Raw genomic sequence first — 21,994 nt, 5'->3', positions numbered from 1 at the left:
GGACGTAAAATTTACAAGTTGAGCCTTAAGTGTGGGGTCAAGGTTGGCTCCCACATAGACGAAGTTTAGGGTCGCCTTTCGGTTCCTGTGTTCACTTGCCGCTTGTCTTGAGTCGGTGCTTGGCTCTCAGGCGTTCTCGCTCTCTGCGGAGGATTGTTCTTTGTAGAGTCCGTGCTAGTCTTGTTGGTTGGTCAGTAGTAGTCGAGGAACTGGGGCGTCTTCGTGGGTTACGACAACAAGTCGAAGTGACCATCTTGTTGGGCGTGACAACAGAACCTGGCGATTCCTCCTTTCTTCGTTGGAGAGGAGGTGGTGGTGTTGCCACGAGACTTTGCTTGTTCGTGATGCTTTCCATGGGGCGGCCTCCGGATTTGTCTTGTTGTTACGCTTCTTTTTGATGATAGTGGTCGAGATCGGGGCGTTATTACGCTTTTTCTCGCTTAGTTCTTCTCACTTCCACCACTAAATCTTTGGCCATTGTATAGTTGGTAGGTTCGCTTCTTGGCGAGATGGGAGGTTCCGTGGTCTTGGTTGCGGCAATGATCGGTTGCAATGATGGGCCTCGAGTGATTGCTTGAAGCTCCATCATTCCCTCTAGTCGAAAACGGATGACCGATGCATGGCGTGGATGGATGCGGCACGATCCGATGTATCCAACGCCGTCCTAGAATTGCGTTGTAGGGCGACTTGGTATCTAGGACGCCAAACGCGTGTTGAAGGCGACTTTGTCTTCCCGGATCCCACCGACCGGGAGGATGATGTCTCCTATTGGGTCGGCTCGAGCCGTTGAATCGAAGAGGGTGCAATGGGGTCTATGAAGACCGACTTTGGTAAGTTCATCTCTTGGATCGTGTGGTAGAAACGTAATATCGCAAGAGCTTTCGTCGGTCGATCAAAACTCGCTTGACGGTCCAGTCACTGATTTTGACGTGGACCACGAGTGCATCGTTGTGCGGGAGGCAGACCTTGTTGAGGTCGGCCTCTGAGAAGGTGATGTCTCCTATTCTTCGCCCTGAACTGCGTGGCACAGCCGCAGCTTGTGAAGAGAAATTGTATACTTCATGGAGGGCGCCGACGCGCCTTCTTTTCTCCCGTGAACTTGAGACGGAATCATCTTGGAGAGTGATCATGTGGATGGTTCGTCTTTTAGGCGTCGCGCCTCGGATGGCTGGACGGCGAAGCTTGATGGATGCGTTCGAGGCGCCCTCGGCTATGAGGCGACTTTGAGACCTCGGATAAACTCCGCCCACGGGTGGGGACCTGCTTCGTATCCTGCGAGCCATGAGTTTGTGGCGCAGGTCGCCGTCAGGTATATTAGTGTACTGCTTGATGTGCCCAGCTTCGATCAGGTCTTGCAAGTAATGCTTAAGCCCCCAGCAGACGTCGGTCTCGTGGCAATTGGCGCGGTGAAAAGCGCAGAGGGCTGATCCAGGCGATCGTTGGCTGCCTTTATCTCCGGTCGGTAGAATCAAGACGCTTTGATTTTTCTAGTATGTGACTAGGAGATCCGGTGAGCAACGGGCGAATTCCGATCATTTCTTGGTTTGGGTCTGGATGGTTGCCCTTGTTGTCGGGGTCGCTTCCTAGAGGATGATGCTACTTCGTAAACCTGTCCCTCTTCTGCTGCTTCTTCTTCTTCTCGTTTCTGTTTTAGCAAAGCTTCTTGCAGCTTGATGTATTTGTCCACTCGAGCGCATACCGCCAACGCGTTCGGTTGGTCTTTCAAGAGCGACACTGGTTAGTCGGTGTTACGTGCGGCAGCGGTTGTGAAAGCCACTGCGGCAAATGATTCCTTGAGGCCGCTTTCCATGTCCAAGAGTTCTGTTTTGAACCGGCTTAAGAAGGAGCTGTAGGTTTCCTCCCTGCCCAGAGTGAGTTGGAAGAGTGAATTGAGATCACCCTTCTTGCGTCTGGTTTGTTATGCGTCTTGGCTTGCGACGCAGTCGGTAAGTCGTTCGGCTTCTTATGGAGTCCGCCTCGCGGAGAAAAACCAATCGAGTGGGCCGCCCTTTGGAAACTTGGCCGGAAAGAGCCTCGCATCGGAGATGGTCGAACTCTGGCGCTACCGTAAAGTCGCGAGGCTTTGAGCATATCGTGCTATATGTTGGCTTTGGGCATGTCGCGATCGTCATATAGTGGGAACCGTGGTTGGACAAAGTCCGGAGGGGAGACCTTGTGAAGTACTTCGGCAAAGAAATGGAGATCTTGCGATAGGTTTTCAACATTTTCTCGCACTATCATGGTGGAATCCTTCTTGACCGCATTCTTGTCGAGCCTTTGGTTTAGCTCGGTGATCTGTTGACTGACGTTGATGACGTCGTCGTCTGCGGTGCCAGCAAGTGGGCTTTGTGTATCTACTTGTGCACGTAATGTGACGTTTTCTTGCCTGAGTTGGGCAATTTGTTCGCTTCATTGTTCCTAGGCGGCCGCCAAAGTGTTGAATTGAGTTTGAGGCTTACCATGCTTCCCGTGGGCTTGAGAATCTTTTAGTTTGGTTTTTGTTACCGATTAGTGTGAAGGTGGTTTGGTTTCTCAAATAATCGAGACCACGCATCGCCAAATGTAAAGGTGTGATGTGATATTCCCTACAAACAATTATTTGGGGGCGAGATATGGATGGATGGGTGAGACCGAAGTTCGCTTTTGGAGCCGAATCGCCTCACGATCTTTCTCTGGGCCGGGCTCGTAGTAGAATCGTCCGGGCGAGTTCATAGGAGTGGTATTTATAGAGATTGAAAGTGTATCCTCACCCTCCACGCGTAAAGGATGTCACCAACGTGGGGTGTGGATCATGGGAGCACGGGAGAAATATCTACTACATAGGTCTCTGTGATGATGAGGAGTGGCGCCGCGGCGTAAAGTAACTTGGCGGCCGACCGCTGGATCGATTAGGATGAGTGCAAGTACACCTTCACCATGATTGCTTATGGATAGGGGTCCGTGGTCACCGCTGGCGTGGTTCGCATGATGTTGCGATCGTCCCCGTATGCGATGTTGGCTCATGGATGCGACACGGGACCATAGGTCGGTGCATTAGTTCCACCATGTTAAGCGCGTGCTGGATAGAGAATATCACTCCCCTGCAACCACGATCATGGACTGACAGCGGATGAACTGTTTGCGCCTCCAATAATGTTACTCTTTAAAACAAAATATCTTTGAAGTAGGTAGGTCTTGTATGAATCGTCATTCCTCGATCTAGAAATACTGCAATATCACAATAAAACGTTAGTTGCTTCATTTTTCTGGAAATGAAGTCTACATTCAATTTCTATTTTGTGAAACTACATAATCATTGCAGGTTTATACAGTTTGTGTGTTAAACTCCATTGAGAATATGCTGTCCTTCGATTGTACAGTATTACAGATCCACTTCTTGGTTATGCTTAAGTCTCTGTATTACAAAGCTGCAACTCTTAATATGGTTTGTTTCTGCGTTACATACTGCTTACAGAGTACCTTGTAATTTTTCATAATGTGTGTTAGAGCAAGTCTAATGGCGGCTATATGGGCTCCAAAATGCAAATATAAGACCCCAACTACAAAATGTCATTCTAATGGGATTTGCTAAAAGGGTCTTAAATTTAAAAGAGTCAAAAACCCAGCCAAAATTAAGACCTTCACTAGCCGCTGCTATTGCTATAATAAGTTCGGGAGACGGACGATATAGTTTCTGCCGTCCGTGTGTTAAATTTCGACGGACGTCAGAAACTATACCGTCCGTATCATTTAGCACTTCAAAACAGAAAACGCTGATGGATTAGTTTTTTATTTTGAGTGCCAAATTTGGCTAGACAAGCTAAAAAACCTATGTGACATCTTTTAACAGCCCAATTTAGCAGTTCTCCATTGGACTTGCTTTTACATTGTTACTTGTTTATTTCAAGAGATTTAACCTAAAAAAAAAGGTTCTACTCATGGTAATTTTTTTTTGGGGACTGTGAGTAACAACTGGGTAGGTACATAAATCAAGGACATGTTTGGTTGGAAATCAATAAATCATCCATTAGAAACGTAATTAGACTCTTCAATTTTTGGTTTTTGTACATTTTACATAGTCACAACTGTTACAAAGGTGTGGTGCCTTTTGATTTTGGCATGAGGGAGGCGTAACAAGAAGTTTGTGTTGTAACTAGTAAGGAATCATACTTTTGCATTTTTGGTAATTCTTTTCATACAAGCTGGGATTTTATAATTTCCAGTTTATAGTTGCATATATACTATATAGTGCCGAATAAATAAATTTATTCAACTCAGTTATGGATACAAATAAGTGGTTTTTAAGAGAGATTGGAGAAATTAAGGTATTGGAGAATATTGAGATAAAATCACAGGTCAACAACTTATTGATGTTCAAGCCGAAAAAGTTTAGAGGAATCTACAAGTATAACGAAGAAATTACAACAAACTAAAACATGCTAAGCTTTCATATATCTCAAAATACACTCGTCAATGACAATGTTGTTCATTTGCATCTAGGAAATTGTGTGATCATCATGTATACTAATTGCGCGGATTTCTCTTCCCTAAATCGGAAATGATTACTAAATGCAATCATTTTCTCTTCCCAAATGAAACTTTAGGGCTCAAGATCCAACTAAATCACTTAACTTTCAGTTTATTTTTCTTGGTTGTTTCTTCTTTTACTTTTTTTTTTTTCTTTCTTCCTTTTTTTTTTTTTTATTTGTTATTTTTTTCCATTTATGCATATGGAAAAGCCGCTTCATACATATCAAATACTTACTACAACAGTAGTACAGTACATGGGTTGAAATTTGCAACTCAGATAAAAACAAAACATAGCAGGTTTTTCTATCCACACCAGAAATAAGAACCAAATGGAGAGGAAAGTTTGCATTAAGTTATTCACAACAGGAATAAGAACCTAAAAAACCTTACAACATCATACAAGAGAAACACCAATCAATGAAGCCAGTTTTCAAAAATTGTGGCCACAAAGTAATCAACAGATCCTTCCACCATAAGCAGCCAATAAGTTCCGTTTTACAAGCCAAACAAAAACGTCAGCAAAATGACCAATACCTCAAGCCGTGTGAGAATAATTACTCAATAAGTTCCGTTGTCCTGCATCTCTTACCCTTAATCCAGTTGTGCAAATTCAGAACCAGGACGATTTCAATTAAGAAACTCGTGCAGCGAGAGGATCACCGGATTGGGTGATACTGAGCAGATACCCTTTTAGGTGGCAATTTGCGCAAGATGTATAGAACTAGTGCTGAAGGTAGAATCTCAGCAAGCTGTTGAATTAGCAATACAAAGTCATGATATAACATGAAAAATGTAATAATGTATCTTTTCCCACGAGAACTGAAGTTCTGAATTATTAGGCATAGAGTTAAAAAGAAAATCATTACCATGTAATATATGAGGTTCAAAACTGGATGATCCAAAACATCTAGAGATGCATCCATGTCGAATGCAGATAATGCCACCTGTCATTGAAGCGTGTCTTACTTATAATGTTTAACATGGCGAATCATACTTCTAAAATAGTTACACTTTGTCATGAATATGGAGTTTAAAACCCATTTAATAAATATCATTAGTTATCGAACTTGGATCAACGGTCCTAAAATATCTGTTCTTATCCATTTAGATCAATGCACCTCAAATGAAAATGTTGGTGCATGTGGAATTGAGTGCGTTAAGATTTCTTTTTCTTTGTGAACATGGAATTCAGAATTATGAACCAAGAAAAGCAGTGTGGATAGCATTAGTCATTACTGATTTCCAGAATATAGATACTGGAAGTCTGGTAATAGTTTGACTAAAAGGTGTAATGAAAATTTCAATTTTAAAATAAGAAAAACGGAAATTGGAAGCCAACTAACAAATATAAGAATGAAGTAGCCAGTTCAAACTATTAGTTCATTTATAGAACTATAAACTTCTGTTAATTGTTCACAATACTGCCCAAGATCAAGTATCAGATGATATGGTTCCTTGGGTCTCACCTAAAATTTCAAGACCTGAGTCAATAAATAGTCGTTTGAGGGTGTCCTCCGATCCTTGCACAAGTGTACTCCTCAACAAGTACTCGATATTGTTTAAAACTAATTTAAGTAGTTTCAACAGGATTTCTACATGTGAAGGCTCAAAAAGGAGTACTCACCACAAAGCATCTGATCACGAAACATGTGAAACATATTGCTGTAACAGATCCAACCTGCAGCAGATCCGCATATTAGTTCAGTATTTGACAAAAAAGGACTTCACAAAGAGAATTGTCGCAATAGCAAATTTGTTCGATAGATGACTAATGGCTAATAATGGAAAAGTACGCACCTCATGAAGCTTCTTTCTTCTTCCTTTGGATTCAATAGGAAATCGCCTTAGCATGAAGAAAAGCCTGCAATTACAATACTTGATATGATACCACCACTTTATAACAAGCCATACAACATAGGTATGTGGATTGATTGATAGATCGGATTCTTTAGCTGACAAATAGGAAATCAAGACTCACCTTCCTCCATACAGCAAGAAACCAAGTGCGGCAATAAAAGATACCACTGGGAAAACAAAACGAAGAAAAAGAGAAGCAAATTATTTCTGCAGACTAAAAAAGGTTAGTTGTTGATATATGAGGTGAAAAACAAAAGGTGTGAAAATGGACCAGAATCTATTTATGAGGCTTCTAAAAACAATAATGAAAGCCATAAATTACAAAGCTGAACCTGCAATAAATATCTTTCCAATTGTCTCCAGCACACTGTTGTCATTTATCCATAGGTATATCCAGAGACAAACCTGTTTCCAAAAATTGGCTATGTGAGTTCTTATGTAAGTAGTGGAAAATAAGAGCGGTTGCTAGAAATCAGAATGTTTATGATTCAATGTCACTTTATATTGTTAACCTTGGGAATATATATAACTCAAATAATATTGTTATCAAGTCAATGGGTCTATTTGGTGTATTATAGATGGGAGAACAAGATCGTTCTTCCTGCATCTTCAGTTGATAAGAGGAGACATGGCAAGTTGTCTATTCTTCTTCTATAGCCCACTAACATGGATAGAGTATAGAAGATAGCTTCAGGGATCTAAGGGGGGCCTCTTTATCTTACAGAGATAAGCTAGATCGCAACATGAATGAAGAGGGTATGGTCCTCTTTAGTATTAAGCAAGGCAGACACGAGCAGGTGGGCTTCTTTCAAATACATTTGTATTAAGGAAAAGTAAGATATTTTGCAACTTGAAGGTCATAGCATACATAAAGGAGAGCACCTGATAATCCATTCCAGACCATACATGCTTTAAATTTATATGGAAATACTAATTTAGTCAGAATGCGAAAAATCTGCCAAAGCCATAGCAACATAACTGTGCACAAGCTGGGCATACCTTCGGTATTTGCCTTAGCGAGCGACAGGAAAATGCCAGTTCTCACTTAAGGCCATTTTGTCCAGTCTCCAATTGTCAAGGAACGTTCATACACGGAGTTCAGATTCGTAGTTTGGCTGTGCATGTTAGGCTTCAGTGTTAGTAAGGTGTAATACCCCTGGGCGAGGCCCGAGGAGGGGGTATGATGGAAAGGCTCCTAGCCCGGGTATGGGTGACGGTTGCACCATGGTGTGATCCCACTTCGCTTAAGCGGCTGTCCAAAGATCCTGGCTATGAGTAATTGATCCTCCAAATCCTAACATCGAGGCTTTTTCCGGATCGTTTGGCTGTGGGGTTGGTGAGAACTCCAGAGTTAAGTGTGCTCGAGCGTAGTTTTCGGGATGGGTGACCTCACGAAACCGGTGTTCGAATCCGAAAACCCCCACATTAATCGGCCCACACCGCCGGGAGGTCCGATGGTTAAGTGGGGACGATATCAATGTGGTAGGATGGGGCGTCGTTAAACAAGAAGTCTCCAATGCTCGAGAGTGGTTCAATGGTTCTTGTATATTATGGTTTTATCCGGTATGTGTGTAGTATTTACCATACCGGGAAGTATGAAAGGGTTCATCCCTCTAGATGTGATATAAATAAAATCCTAAGTTACATAGACACAGATATGAGTCGATTAAAACGACACGCGGATCTGAGTGTCCGACCACGGGCGACCTATATGAAGTAGGACACGAGACACATCCAATTTATAAAGAAAAGTGTCTCCTTACAAATAAATAACTATGAAAGTGAGATATCATGGAGTTGTAATAATGTTAATAGTTTCCTTTTGTAGTCTTTAAGGGTATAGAAGAAACCCTAGTTTGAAATCGTGTGCACAATGTGCCTGTGTGTCCGAAACAGATATTTTTAAGAATATGAAGTGTCCATGTTACCAAGATAAAATCATTTTCCCCATCAATAAAAAAAAATAGAAAATAAATATATATATATGATTGCGAAGAACATTGGAAGATGGCACGAGAACATTGTATTACTAGTTATTACAGACAGCAGAAAAACTTTATTGGCTACAAGTATGCAATGAAGTACGTATAGGAGCACCTGTATGAAATAAACTCCGCCGTTAACCGAAATATACATGATCTTGAGCTTGTCTGTTGGAAGACTTCTTGCCTGTCAACAATAAAATGGAAAACTTAGTTAGAATAGTTCTTCATACACCGAGACTAGTTTCTCCTTAATCAATACAACAACACTAAAGAACCATAACATCAACGACACTAAACTTAACCACAGATTCCACAATATATCAGTGCACATTTAGTTGATATATATCTCATGCAAGGACTTGAAACATTCGAATATCACGAATCACCCAGAATAATATGTAGAAGTTATTTCACTTGCCTGACGATATATCTCTGCCCAAAATAGAACAAGTAGGGTGTATGTGGAGAAAAACAGGAGTCCTGGAAGGTCCAATAAGATTAACGTAAGCACCTGTGTCAGGGACAGATCAGCTTTTTATCAATAAAAATGAAATATAATGTAAGCCAGATAAAGTACTTTTATAATGCTACTTAACAAATAAATACCGTGAAAATGGTATATGAATGGAAAAATGAGGCCAACATTCGACAATCAGAAACAACAGATTAGAAACTGACAGTTAGAATAAGCTGTGATGATAGAGGAATAGAAAGGGTAATAAAAACAAATGTATCCAAGAAGTCATAGAATCCTTGGGATGATGAAAATATTCTCAAGAAAATAGTCTGAGTACTTCAATGGCTTCAAAATAGAGATGAAAGAAAGCGGAAAATAAAACTAAAAGAACAAGAAAGCGGAATCACTGATTCCATGTGCTTAGCAGAATATATCGATAATGTTATCATATCAGGAAACAAAATACATAAATCAAATGACAACCCTATTTCTTACATCCCAAGTGTTCAAAGTTCAATGTTGTCCAAGTGTAAAGAAAAGAATGGAAAACCACAAACCACATATACCAAAGCTGTGTATTGAGCATTAGATGTTCATGTAAAGTTTCCCTACGGAATTGTGTAGGTTATGTTACTGTTTGAGATATTAATAATCGCATTCAATAGGGTTAAAGGGACACTCTATACTTAACCTAGCTCAGTATGTCTTACTCCTCATATTCATTCCAAGACAACAAAGTAAACAATTCTCAACTAAAGATAGATAATACTAGAAAGTATTGTAATAAAGCTCAAGCAACAAAAATATAAAAGTTTCATAGAATAAAAACAACTTTTAAAACAATAAACGTATACCTTTGGCTTAAAAAGAAAAACATGCATATGGAATCCAAATAGAACAGCACGAACTGCACACAATCAAGTTTTCAATTAAGTTACAAAAAACATCAAACCTATATCCAATTTACCAAAACAAATATCCAACATACAAAATAATTTACCTCCATTCACAATGAAGTTCATAAGATGAAAAACCTTCTGCGTCGTCCACCCAAATTCCGGCACTCTCACTTCTATCCTTATTAATTGAATCTACAATAAGTACACCACTCACTGTCATCTTCAAAACCAACACTTCAAATATCACTTAACTGATATAATTTATAAAAATTGATAAAAATTTGAACTTTATTACTAATAAAACTAACTCAACTCCAACAAATAACAGATAAACACTGGAAATCAAAATAATAAGCAAAAGAAACAATACCAGAGCTATGATGGAAACAAGAGCATAAGCAGCACAGAGAAAATAAAAGATCCCATCTTGCCAATGAGTTGACTCATTAATTTCATTCCACCAATCATTTGAAAAGCTTCCAAGTTCAGCCAATGAAACATTCAAGGTTAATCTCGTCATTTCCCAACACTTCTTCTTCTCTGAAAAACAAACAAAAAAAAAACAGTCAACTGATAAAAAAAAAAAACAAAAAAGAAAGCATGGAATCAAAAAAAATCAAGTACCGGAAAGGAGATGGTGTCTGTTTTTGTACCTAAAGTTTGAAAAAGATGAAGGAGACAGTTAAGGGGTGTGTTTGGTTGGTGGTTAAAAAACAGTTTTTTTTATTCTTTGTGTTCTGAAAAACAGTTGATGCAGGAGCTTGAGAAATGTTTGTTAGTTTACGGTTTTGTCCTTTGCTTTGAAGTGAAATAGCAAAAATGACACTGAGGATTTGGACAAGATCGGTGGAAAGTGAGTCAATGTACAATATATGGTCGGTAAAGGAATTTTGAAGTTTGATATTATGCAGACTAGGACTGTTCAAAATCAATGCATCCTTCATACTTCAAATTTCAAAATTATTAATACAATTGAATTATTAAGACAATCTGTAATATTGTGAGATCATATTGGTTCTCAATTTGAATTCTAGTTTGCATTTTGAATCCGACTAATTTTCATATAGTACTTTACATAAAACCAATTTGATTAGTAATATATTTTAGAATATTTTTTTCGTTTTCGTTTGAAAAGTATTTCTTGTTGTTTTATAGAAAACAAGATTTGACGAAATTGGAGATGTGATAATCCTAAATCTCTCTTCATGGCCAGACTCTTCTAAATTTGGTTTGCTCCTATATCTCATGAAGTATTAATTTGTATGGTTCTGAGTTATCATCAAAATCGTATCTAATTAGGATTGTGGTCATGTTTAAAATGAAATGAGGCTTATAAAATTGTATTGTAATATGTCCAATATATATAGGTAAAATGAAATGCCAACACAATGAACATTGAGTGCAATTTAGTCATCAATTTTTAGTTCATTTATAAACCAATTTTGTATGACAAAGTTTCATACTTTCATTACCACATTTGTTCATAAGTTATATCCACACAAATATGTGAACCGTGTTATGCATCGGAACCCGTCGCTCGAGATCGATAATATGTAGCATAATTTTCTCATATTCTAATTCTAATATAAGAAATTATATATGAATGTTAGAGGAATAATTACATAATTTAAGTGATTGGAAGAGGTCATGCAAAATTATTTAAAAGGTGGAGATAATTATATAGTTTTAGTGATGTGAGGGAGGTTTTTATAATTTTTATTAAAAAAATAGAAATCCGATTATAAATTTAGTGGAACGAGGGATGTGTTTCTTTTTTTTTTTTTGGTAACAAGGTATGTATTACTATTTAATTTTTAATTTTTTTTAACGAAGTATATGTTTCTAATTTGTATAAAGAGAAAAAAATTAAAAAACCATGTATGTAGACTATGAAGTAATGTAGAGATAGAATCCATGTATGTAGAGGATGAATAATTAATAGTTAAGTACTTATTCAATTTTGGATCCTTGGTGTAATGGTAGCGCGTCTGACTCGAGATCAGAAGGTTGCTCGTTCATTTCACCTACACCATTTTATTTTGATATATTTTAAAATTTTGTTAAGTACTTTAATTAGGGGTGCCAACAGGTCAGTTTTGATTTGGGTTTTACTATTTGCGGTTCTATCGGTTTTGGTTTGAATTTTTCTATTTACGGTTCTATCGGTTTCGGTTCTCAACAGTTTTAGTATGAAAATTATTGAACCCAACCCAAAAACCCACGATTTTTTATCGGTTTCGATTCTAATTTGGGGGGGTGGGTTTGACTATCAAGTAATGTAGTGATCGAATCCATGTAGAGGATGAATAATTAATAGTTAAGTATTTCTTCAATTGGATCCTTGGTGCAATGGTAGCGCGTCGTAGGGTTCATTTCACCTACACGATTTTATTTTGATATATTTTAAAATTCTGATAAGTACTTTAATTAGGGGTGCCAACGGGTCGGTTTTGGTTTGGGTTTTACTATTTGCGGTTTTATCGGTTTTGGTTTTAGCGGTTTCGGTTTGGGTTTTTCTATTTATGGTTCTAACGGTTTCGGTTCTCAACAGTTTTAGTATGAGAATTATTGAACCCAACCCAAAACCATCAAAACCACCATTTTTTATCGGTTTCGATTCTAATTGGTATTTATTATTTATTATAATTACTAAACAATTTCAATCATTTAAACACTAAAACTTGTTTTTATTTTTATTTTTATTTTTTTCTTTTCCTACATGATAATATTTTATGTATAATTAGTGATGTATCAACAATCATATTTACATCAATCTATGAACATATATCAATCATACACGTTAAAACAATTACTATTCATGTGATAATTTCAAGCTTTGATATAGAAATTAAAATAATCAAATGTCTAACCCCAAAAAGTTGATTTTTTTTTGTGCATACACATATATTTGTTTCATTGTATTAACTCGATCGTGTGCACGTGCAATTACATATATTTGTTACCTTGATATATTTTGCATGCATACACATATATTTATACACGTGTAATAACTCGTGTTTTAAATCGAATATGCGAGTACATGCACCTTTTAATTACATCTCATCACTAATTTTTAATATGAACACTACATATTGGTTTATAATAAGTGTGTGTACCACAATATATCAAGTATGTGCATAAGTTAATAAATATAAAATGTATTAGTTAATTCATAATATACACGTTGACATTATTATTAACATCTATGATACATTTGTTTAACGTATTGTTATAAAATATGCATTTAACAACACACATTCACTATTATGCTATATATATTTAATAGACTTTTACACGTAAAAAACATATTTTATATTATAATGTATGAGTTTGATTATCTTCAATATAATATAATACTAAATTTTATATATCGAAATTATAATAATCGGTCCGGTTTTCGTTCAAAACCCAATGGTTTTTACTATTTGGTTCTACGGTTCCAATTTTTTTATCGGTTCGGTTTTTAATGACCTGTTTTAAATGGGTCTAACTTTTTAAGATCCAGAACTGGAAACATTCCGTTTCGGTTTCGGGTACTTGGGTACCCATTGGCACCCCTTAACAATAATCGAATTTTAATCTTTTTTATTTGACAAATCCAGTAATGCAACATATATACTCCAGGAAGACATTCTGGAATGAACTCAACTTTTCTGGAACCAAATACATAGTATATGCGAATGTTGTTACCCTTTCTAGAAGATGTAAAACGTTGTGCTAAGTGCTAACAACAAGTATTATATTAGGAAAAAAAAAATCGTTTGTTTTTTTTATCAAAATAAAACAAAATTGGCTTATCCTTGGCAATCCTAGAAAAGGGTTCATATCTCACGTACAAATTCTTGAGTGTAAACTACTTATTATGTAGTTGATTGTTATGCTAGCCTAGATGAGAAATCAGTTAAAACATAAATGATTAATTGAATCAGGTTCAACTTAGTGCCAAGTGCTACACCTCGAACACTACTGTTTTGACTTGTGAGGAATGCTAAATATGAAAACTCTCGAACCAAGCCAACTCTCCATCATGGTCAGGCACCAGGAGCAGTCCATCTCAAACAGTCAAGAGAGCGGGGCGAACGTTCAGGGCTGGGGAGGAGATATGGCCCAAATGTCGTTTTTCTGGTTTTTGTCTAACTATCCTCAATATCTCTTATCTTCTTCTTTGCCCCAAACTCATTTTCCCTCTTCCTCCTTCACTCTCCCGCCTCCACCTACCCTCTCCGCTCATTTCCCACTGTTAGCAGTTATATTAGTTTATCCTGAAGTGAGTTTTGGGCCAGCAACACTAAAACTTACTTGTCCGTCTGTCCACAAATTTTTGTCTTTTAGTGTAAACAAAACAATAACAAAATCGCTCATAACCCCTATCCTCATCTTCTTCTTCAATTAATTTAGGATTTAATTGATTTTATAGTTTTTGGTTCGGGTCAGTTTGGTTTCGGGTTGTAATATATTTTATCGGTTTGGTTCAGTTTCGAATGAAATATAATATTATCGATTTGATACGGTTCGGGTTCACAATTTTCTTATCGGTTCAGGTTCGAATTTTTCAAAACCCGACCCAAACTGATCCATTGACACTTTGAGAGTGTAAGTGTGAGATTGAATCTATTTAGAAGGTGAATCATTAATAGTTAAGCAATGTTATAATTGGATCCTTGGTGTAATGGTAGCGCGTCTGATTCCAGATTAGAAGGTTGCGTGTTCGAGTCACGTAGGGTTCATTTCACCTACATGATTTTGTTTTGATATATTTTAAAATTCTAATAAGTACCTCAATAATCGAATTTTAAACATTTTTATTTGACAAATCCAGTAATGCAACATATATACTCTAGAAAGACATTATGGAATGAGCTCAACTTTTATGGAAACAAATACACATTATATGCGAATGTTATTACACTTTCTGAAAGATGTAAAACGTTGTGCAAAGTGCTAACAACAAGAATTATATTAGGAAAAAAAAGTATCATTTGTTTTTTTATCAGAAGAAAACAAAGTTGACTTATCCTTGGCAATCCTGGAAAAGGGTTCATATCACACGTACAAATTATTCTTGAGTGTAAACTACTTATTCTATAGTCGATTGTTTTGTTAGCTTGGATGAGAAATCAGTTAAAACATAAATGGATTAATTGAATCAGGTTCAACTTAGTGCCAAGTGCTACACCTCGAACACTACTGTTTTGACTTGTGAGGAATGCTAAATATGAAAACTCTCGAACCAAGCCAACTCTCCATCATGATCAGGCACCAGGAGCAGTCCATCTTAAACAGTCAAGAGAGCGGGGCGAACGTTCAGGGCTGGAGAGGAGAGATGGCTCAAATGTCGTTTATCTGGTTTTTGTCTAACTATCCTCAATATCTCTTATCTTCTTCTTTGCCCCAAACTCATTTTCCCTCTTCCTCCTTCACTCTCCCGCCTCCGCCTACCCTCTCAGCTCATTTCCCACTGCTAGCAGTTATATTAGTTTATCTTGAAGTGAGATTTCGGCCAACAACACTAAAACTTACTTGTCCGTCTGTCCACAAATTTTTGTCTTTTAGTGTAAACAAAACAAAAACAAAATCACTCATAACCCCTATCCTCATCTTCTTCTTCAATTAATTTAGGATTTAATTGATTTTATAGTTTTCGTTTCGGGTTAGTTCGGTTTCGGGTTGTAATATATTTTATCAGTTTGGTTCAGTTTCGAATGAAATATAATATTATCGGTTTGATACGGTTCGGGTTCACAATTTTCTTATCGGTTCAGGTTCGGATTTTTCAGAACCCGACCCAAACTGATCCATTGACACTTTGAGAGTGTAAGTGTGAGATTGAATCTATTTAGAGGGCGAATCATTAATAGTTAAGCAATTTTATAATTGGATCCTTGGCGCAATGGTAGCGCGTCTGACTCCAGATCAGAAGGTTGCGTGTTTGATTCACGTAGGGTTCATTTCACCTACACGGTTTTGTTTTGATATATTTTAAAATTCTGATAAGTACCTCAATAATCGAATTTTAATCATTTTTATTTGACAAATCCAGGAATGCAACGTATATACTCCATATACTCCAAGAAGACATTCTGGAATGAGCTCAACTTTTATGGAAATAAATACACAGTATATGCGAATGTTATTACACTTTCTGGAAGATGTAAAACATTGTGCAAAGTGCTAACAACAATAATTATATTAGAAAAAAAAAGTATCGTTTGTTTTTTATCAGAAGAAAACAAAGTTGGCTTATCCTTGTCATTCCTAGAAAATGGTTCATATCACACGTACAAATCCTTTAGTGTAAGCTACTTATTCTGTAGCTGATTGTTATGTTAGCCTAAGAAATCAGTCAAAACATAATGGATTAATTGATTAAGGTTCAACTTAGTGTGCTACACCTTGAACACTACTGTTTTGACTTGTGAGGGATGCTATAAATATGAACTCTCTAACTAGGCGAATTCTCCATCATGATCAGGCACCACAAGTAGTCCATCTCAAACAGAATGTTCTGAACTGGGAAAAGGAATGTGGCCCAAAATGTTGTTTCTTTGGTTTCTATCAGACTATTCTCAGTCTCTCTTTATCTTTTTCTTCGCCCTAAACTCACTTTCTCTCTTCCTCCTTCACTCTCCGCCTATTCTCTTTGCTCATTTTCCACTGCTAGCAGTTATAATAATTTATCCCAAATGAAGTAAGTTTTGGGCCAACAACTTGTCCCGTCTGTCCACAAATGTTTGTCTTTTAGTGTAAAAATAACAAAAACAAAATCGCTCAGAACCCCTCTCCTCAGCTTCTTCTTCCTTTCTACTTCATTCAGTCGCCCACAGGTATACCAGTCACTAAAATTCTAAATACAGTGATTAGAAATTTCGACACTGATATAATGCGACACATACTGATATTTGACAACATTTCATCCAATACGAAATGTCGAACTAATAAATAAATGAAATAAATAAAACAAAACATTTCTTCCATTCTAAAACCCTAAACCCCAGCTCTTCACCATGTTCCTCTTTTCACGCCTTCGTCTCAAACCCATTTCCACACACCGTAACTTCTCCTCAATTTTAAACCCAGACTCAAAACCACCTTAACAACTAAACAAAAACAAGAACAGCATTAACTCTTCTCAAAACCGAAAAAAACCCCGAAAAAATCCTAGACATTTGCCGTGCAGCTTCTCTAACACCAGAAAACCATCTCGACCGTGTCGCATTTTCACTAGCCATCTCAAATCTCAAAGAAACACAATCATTTGAACTCATTAGAACGTTTCTTGAGGAATTAAAACCCGGCCCGACCTTAAAATGACCGGTTTTATTCACATTCTATTGTTTTATATGGACAAGCTGGTATGATTGATCATGCTAAAAGGACTTTTAAGACAATGGGTGAAGGGGATTTCCGGACGGTGAAATCGTTGAATGCTTTGTTATTTGCTTGTCTTATTGGGAAGAAGTATGATGAGGTGAAATCTATTTTTGTTGAGTTTCCTAAGAGATATGGGATTCAGTGTAATTTAGATACTTTTAATACTGTTATTAAAGCGTTTAGTGAATCGGGTAATACTAGTTCTGTTTATTCGATTTTAGCTGAAATGGATAGGAAACGTATTGAGCCTAATGCAACTACTTTTAGTACTATGTTAGCTGGTTTTTATAAAGAAGAGAAGGATAAAGATGTTGGGAATGTTCTGGTATTGATGAAACAGCATGGGGTGAAACTAGGTTTGAGTACTTATAATATTAGGATACAAAGTCTTTGTAAGTTGAACAAGAGTGGGGAGGCGAAGGCGCTGTTGTTTGAAGAGATGTTAGCGAGGGGTATGAAACCAAATGCGGTTACTTATTTTCACTTGATTTTTGGTTTTGGTAAAGAGGGAATGTAGAGGAGATATGGAGACTTTATGTTGATATCGTAAGAAGGGTATTGAACCGGATGCTAGTTGCTATTATACTCTTGTTTACTATCTTTGCCAAGGTGGGGATTTCGAAAATGCACTTCGGGCATGTAAGGTTAGTATGTTGAAGCAATGGTTCCCGAATTTTGCAACTATGAAAATGCTTGTGGATGGGCTTGTGAGCATTTCGAAGGTCGAAGAAGCTCGTGAACTTGTTGGGAAGATGAAGGAGAGATTCACAAAGGTTGATATGTGGAAGGAAATTGAAGAAGGCTTACCTCAACCTCAGTAGGGATGGAAACTCGTGCAATTTTGGTAAGGCACTAGAATTTGGTTATGGAAAATTGCATTTACAATGTCCTCGTTTTTGTTTTTATTAATGAATTATATAAAAAGCTTTGTCACCCTGCTTCTGTGAAGTCACAGAGAGATAGTGCCTGTGGGCTTGTGGAATGATGCTTTTGAGTTCATGGTCTTGCTTCGTGATCCATGCTAGTCTTATATAACTAAATATGCTGGCAATAGTTTTAGCTACATGTTTGGTTTTTGTGTTTTGTTTGTGTATCCTCCGAATCGTTTCTTCCTATTTTGTTATTTCTGTTGTTAATGTTTGCTAGAACTTTAAACTGAATTTATATATACCTAAGGTTAGTGCATTGAATTCTTTGGATCATAGGAGATGAATTAACGTCTTCTCAGGAAGCTCAGATGTGATAGATATGAATACACCCTCTCTACCAGTGGTGAACTGTTTATGTGTCTCACTAGTTTTATAAACTTGCCGATGTTGTTCCGCAGGTAACCACTGCTCTAGTCTTTATCCAAGCAAATTTACTTGGATGGCTCTGACTTCTGAGTAGTATCTGAGTAGTGAGTATAACTGTGTAAGCATATGTCTCTGACAAATTCACTCGAAGCCACCATACCACTTTAAATCACAAACGACAGAACTAAGGAAGAGGGTTCTGATTGTTAGGCCCACCTAGAAATGAAATTAGACTCGAGGATTCCCGTTCATGTTACTTAGAACTCCACAGCTATGATGAATTGAGAGAGACAGAGATATTGTCTGAGCCTCAAGTCCTCTACTCTAGTTGGTTTTTGAGAGAACTTGCAAGAAACCTTTTCACCATACTTGAGAACTGAGATAATAAGCACGCGTTTGAAATACCAGTTTTGATATCTTAGGTTTCTGACTAAAATTATCTTTGCTAACATGTAGTTATATATACTTCAAGACAATTCCAAGATTAGGTAGACATTTTCTCTAATAACTTGAGTTTGGTTCCAATATGTAGCTACTGCACTCTTTTCTGTGTTGACCTCATCAAGCATTTGTGCCATCCCTGCAGAAAGCAATCTGGTGATGTGATTTATGGAAATGATTAGAGGACTTTTACATTTTTTTTTGGGTAAATGATAAGAGGCCACTACGTTATAACCTGAAGTTCAGACTACAATTTTGTACAATATGCTTATCAAGTTGATAAGTCTACAATTAGATCATGTGCTTAGTGTTAAAAATCATGGTTTGCCACATATCTTTGAGAATTTGAATGACATGAATAGTTTTTTTCACCAGAACCATCTAATCTTCATTCAAGCATGCTAGCATTTTAATATGGATGTCACAAGTAACTTCATATGCTTGTCCACCCTCTCTTTCTAATGAAAAGTCCTTCGTGATCATGCATATTAGCTCCTCATCCATCTTACTCATGATCCTTAAGGATTGGATTTTTATGGACCCCTGGAGACCCTTGAAATATGTCTTTAGAAAATCATTGGATTACAAACCGCAGACCAAGCTTGCTTCAAATCCCCATTAACGTTAGTCCTGATAAATCCGTCACCCTTTTGGAAATGTAGGCCAAGGGAAACATTTGGTGCTTGTGTCTTGTTTCACCGTCGTGTAGGATTGTCAGAGAATGAAGGATCCCTTTCCCCCCTTCATTTACCTGGTCAGACCTAACTATTTTGACCATATTATTTTCACTATGTCGGTCAAATTTCACCATTTTATTTCCAAAAACCTTCAAACAGGACCTACATTTTCAAATTATTAAACAAAACACATTTTCCAATTAACACAATGTTCAGTTTCTATTTCTTAGACCGTTTTCAACTTTTCATTGCTTTCCAAATGTGTACCAATAAATTACACATACATACCACACATGCATAGAAGTTTACTCATCCAAACTCATACGACATAACCACAGATCCAAGTTTAGCATACTATGAAATCAATGCACACTATCCTGAGGTTCTAGGTGTGTCCCACCTAATCTTTACTGTTGTTAATTGATTACTAAAATCAAGCAAGTAACTAAAGATTGCTCTGACCCTTAGACACCTGTGTAATAAACACGTGTCAAGCTATGAGAGCAATTTTGTTGCTTAATTTTAGAAAGGATAAACTAAGGTTTGGCCCCTTGTACTTTTGGTCAATTTTCAGTCTCCCCTTGTACTAAATTATCGACTAAAAAATCTTGTACTTTAAGTTTACTTTCGATTTACCCCTTTTCCATTGATTCTGGCCAAATTCAGGTTGATTTTCTCAATTCACTTTCCTTATTCTTATGAGTCATAAAATTCCCAATTCTTAAATTGTTTAGTTTTTAGGTTTCTCTTTCCAGTAATTTGTAATTTGTAATTTCAACATCTACTATCTCATAACACAAAGTCATCAAGTTCTCTCACTTCAATTTCACCAAAAACATTTCAATTTCATGATTTTAGGGATTTATGGTTTCTTTCACTCTCTTGGAATTATGAAATTTGGACCGAAGTCAACGGGAAGGGGTAAATTGAAAGTAGACTGAAAGTATAAAGTTTTTTAGTTGATAATTTACTACTGAAAGTATAAGGTTTTAAGGGGTGATTGAAAGTTGACTGATAGTACAAGGGGCAAAACCTTAGTTTATCCTTTTAGAAACCAAATAACAACAGTAGAGATTAGCTGCCATGGGAAGGAAGTCCCCACTATGCTCAGTCCCACTTATGATATATTCTCTTTTTTTTCTTTGTTTTTCTTTCCTCTACATCTCCAGGGGCTTCATCCTTCTTGGTAGAACTTTCACTCAAATGGTTGCTAGTGTTATAGAAAGAAAGCATAAACCATTTGAATGGAACTTCTGCAGAGAATGATGAAATCCTAAAAATATGAATGAGAGAAAGAGAGAACGGACATTAAGTCAATAAGAAAACAACTAAAGAGGGGGACTGCAGGTAATGGAAAGTTCTTTTTCGTAGTAAACTTGGATGGTACATATGATTATGTGGTTAACTTAGATGTGCGGTTGGATGTATAAACTTCTTTGTAATGGTAGGTTATCTCGACCTACGGTTCCTTTGATATAATACAATTTAACTTTTACCGAGAAAAAAAAAAAAAAAAAAAACTTCTTTGGATGTGTGGTTGCCTGGTTGGGATGTGTATTGGAAAACAAGGAAAATGGTCCGGCAATTTGACGATTAATGTGTTATTTGGAATATATTAGAATTTTGAAGTGTTATTGTTGAATATTTTTAAATTTTACTTTTTTTGAAAATAAAATGGGCTTACTTCTTCATTGGTTGCTTGGCGATTGCAGGCTGAAGTCTGAACTCACTTTTGCAAGCTGTCACTACTCACTACTATGCTTGAAGTAGGCAACTTACCAGTCTTCTCTTCCTCTTTGTTGCAGAGAAGATAGGAAGATGGATGCACTGGTCCAAGTTCTGGGGAAATCAACAAATAATTTCATCTGCGAAATTTCGTTTTGCTGTGCAATATGCTTAATTGCTGTCTGACTTGGACACTTAGAAAAAGTAAAGACCATTTGACCCTGGAATCTTGAATCATAGTGCACTTAACGCCGGGTCGGCTTTTAGTACATGTTCAACAGTTGTGTTGAGTAGATTTATCTGCAACATTTTCTTTTGTTGCTGTGTTGGATGCATTGTTTTGTAGCTACCAATTCTTCATTTTTGGGGTGGAATTCCTCAGTTGTTGAACCTACCAATTTCGCACATCTGCACTGGCGTTGTGTTGCAGAACTTTTACAACCTTCATCTCGTTTTTCATATTATTGGGAAGTTTAGCGACAGAAATCTCGTTTTTGTATTTATGGTGAGCGACAGAAATCTCAGAAACTGAATATTTTCTTTTTCCTTCCAGTACTAGTTTTTGTTTATTTTTTAATTTATTCTGAAGAACTATATTGGTACTATCTTTGCTAATGGAAATGTTAGCTGTAAGTTGTTGTCGAGTACTCATCAGAGTTGTGTTACAATCATACATGGGCACAGGTGACCTTGAAACAGCCTGCTAAGTCCAGAAATCCCCATCAGTATTCAATAGTCACTTACCTGACTTTTAAATACGCACTGCTGCTATATTCCG

At 37.1% G+C, this 21,994-nt stretch overlaps 2 protein-coding genes and 2 non-coding genes across 6 annotated transcripts; 3 read left to right on the top strand and 1 right to left on the bottom strand.

Annotated features, from left to right (window-relative positions):
• Window positions 1–4,828: 4,828 nt before the first annotated feature.
• Window positions 4,829–10,498, bottom strand: TOM1 (tobamovirus multiplication 1). 3 transcript variants are annotated; one of them, XM_086584563.1, is made up of 12 exons: window positions 10,361–10,498; window positions 10,078–10,247; window positions 9,809–9,899; window positions 9,663–9,715; window positions 8,770–8,862; window positions 8,464–8,535; window positions 6,699–6,771; window positions 6,488–6,533; window positions 6,307–6,370; window positions 6,134–6,187; window positions 5,376–5,453; window positions 4,829–5,258 (listed from the first exon to the last, which is right to left on the bottom strand). In XM_086584563.1, exons 2-12 carry the CDS (start codon window positions 10,225–10,227, stop codon window positions 5,166–5,168), a joined length of 867 nt encoding a protein of 288 aa, XP_086440689.1. In that variant the 5' UTR covers window positions 10,228–10,247; window positions 10,361–10,498; the 3' UTR covers window positions 4,829–5,165. The 3 variants fall into 3 exon arrangements, with proteins under 3 accessions (XP_086440689.1, XP_086440690.1, XP_086440691.1); XM_086584564.1 differs by having other exon boundaries at window positions 10,332–10,489; XM_086584565.1 differs by lacking the exon at window positions 10,361–10,498 and having other exon boundaries at window positions 10,078–10,317.
• Window positions 10,499–14,362: 3,864 nt separating this feature from the next.
• Window positions 14,363–14,434, top strand: TRNAW-CCA (transfer RNA tryptophan (anticodon CCA)). The gene has a single exon. It is a non-coding gene; the product is annotated as a tRNA-Trp (tRNA).
• A 1,149-nt stretch (window positions 14,435–15,583) lies between these two features.
• On the top strand, window positions 15,584–15,655 carry TRNAW-CCA (transfer RNA tryptophan (anticodon CCA)). The gene has a single exon. It is a non-coding gene; the product is annotated as a tRNA-Trp (tRNA).
• A 1,159-nt stretch (window positions 15,656–16,814) lies between these two features.
• On the top strand, window positions 16,815–21,466 carry LOC147477858 (pentatricopeptide repeat-containing protein At1g11630, mitochondrial-like; the record flags this gene model as incomplete). Its single annotated transcript, XM_086586102.1, is given in 5 exon segments — window positions 16,815–17,012; window positions 17,014–17,587; window positions 17,590–17,622; window positions 17,625–17,922; window positions 21,204–21,466. Coding segments are annotated over 4 exon segments (1,080 nt in total), but the record flags the coding sequence as incomplete, so codon positions are not given.
• Window positions 21,467–21,994: the final 528 nt, after the last annotated feature.

This window comes from Coptis chinensis, chromosome 9 (genome assembly GCF_015680905.1).
Source record: "Coptis chinensis isolate HL-2020 chromosome 9, ASM1568090v1, whole genome shotgun sequence".
NCBI classification, from domain to species: domain Eukaryota; kingdom Viridiplantae; phylum Streptophyta; class Magnoliopsida; order Ranunculales; family Ranunculaceae; genus Coptis; species Coptis chinensis.
Note: the sequence above shows the minus strand (reverse complement) of the source record. Positions and strands in the feature narration are given on the sequence as shown.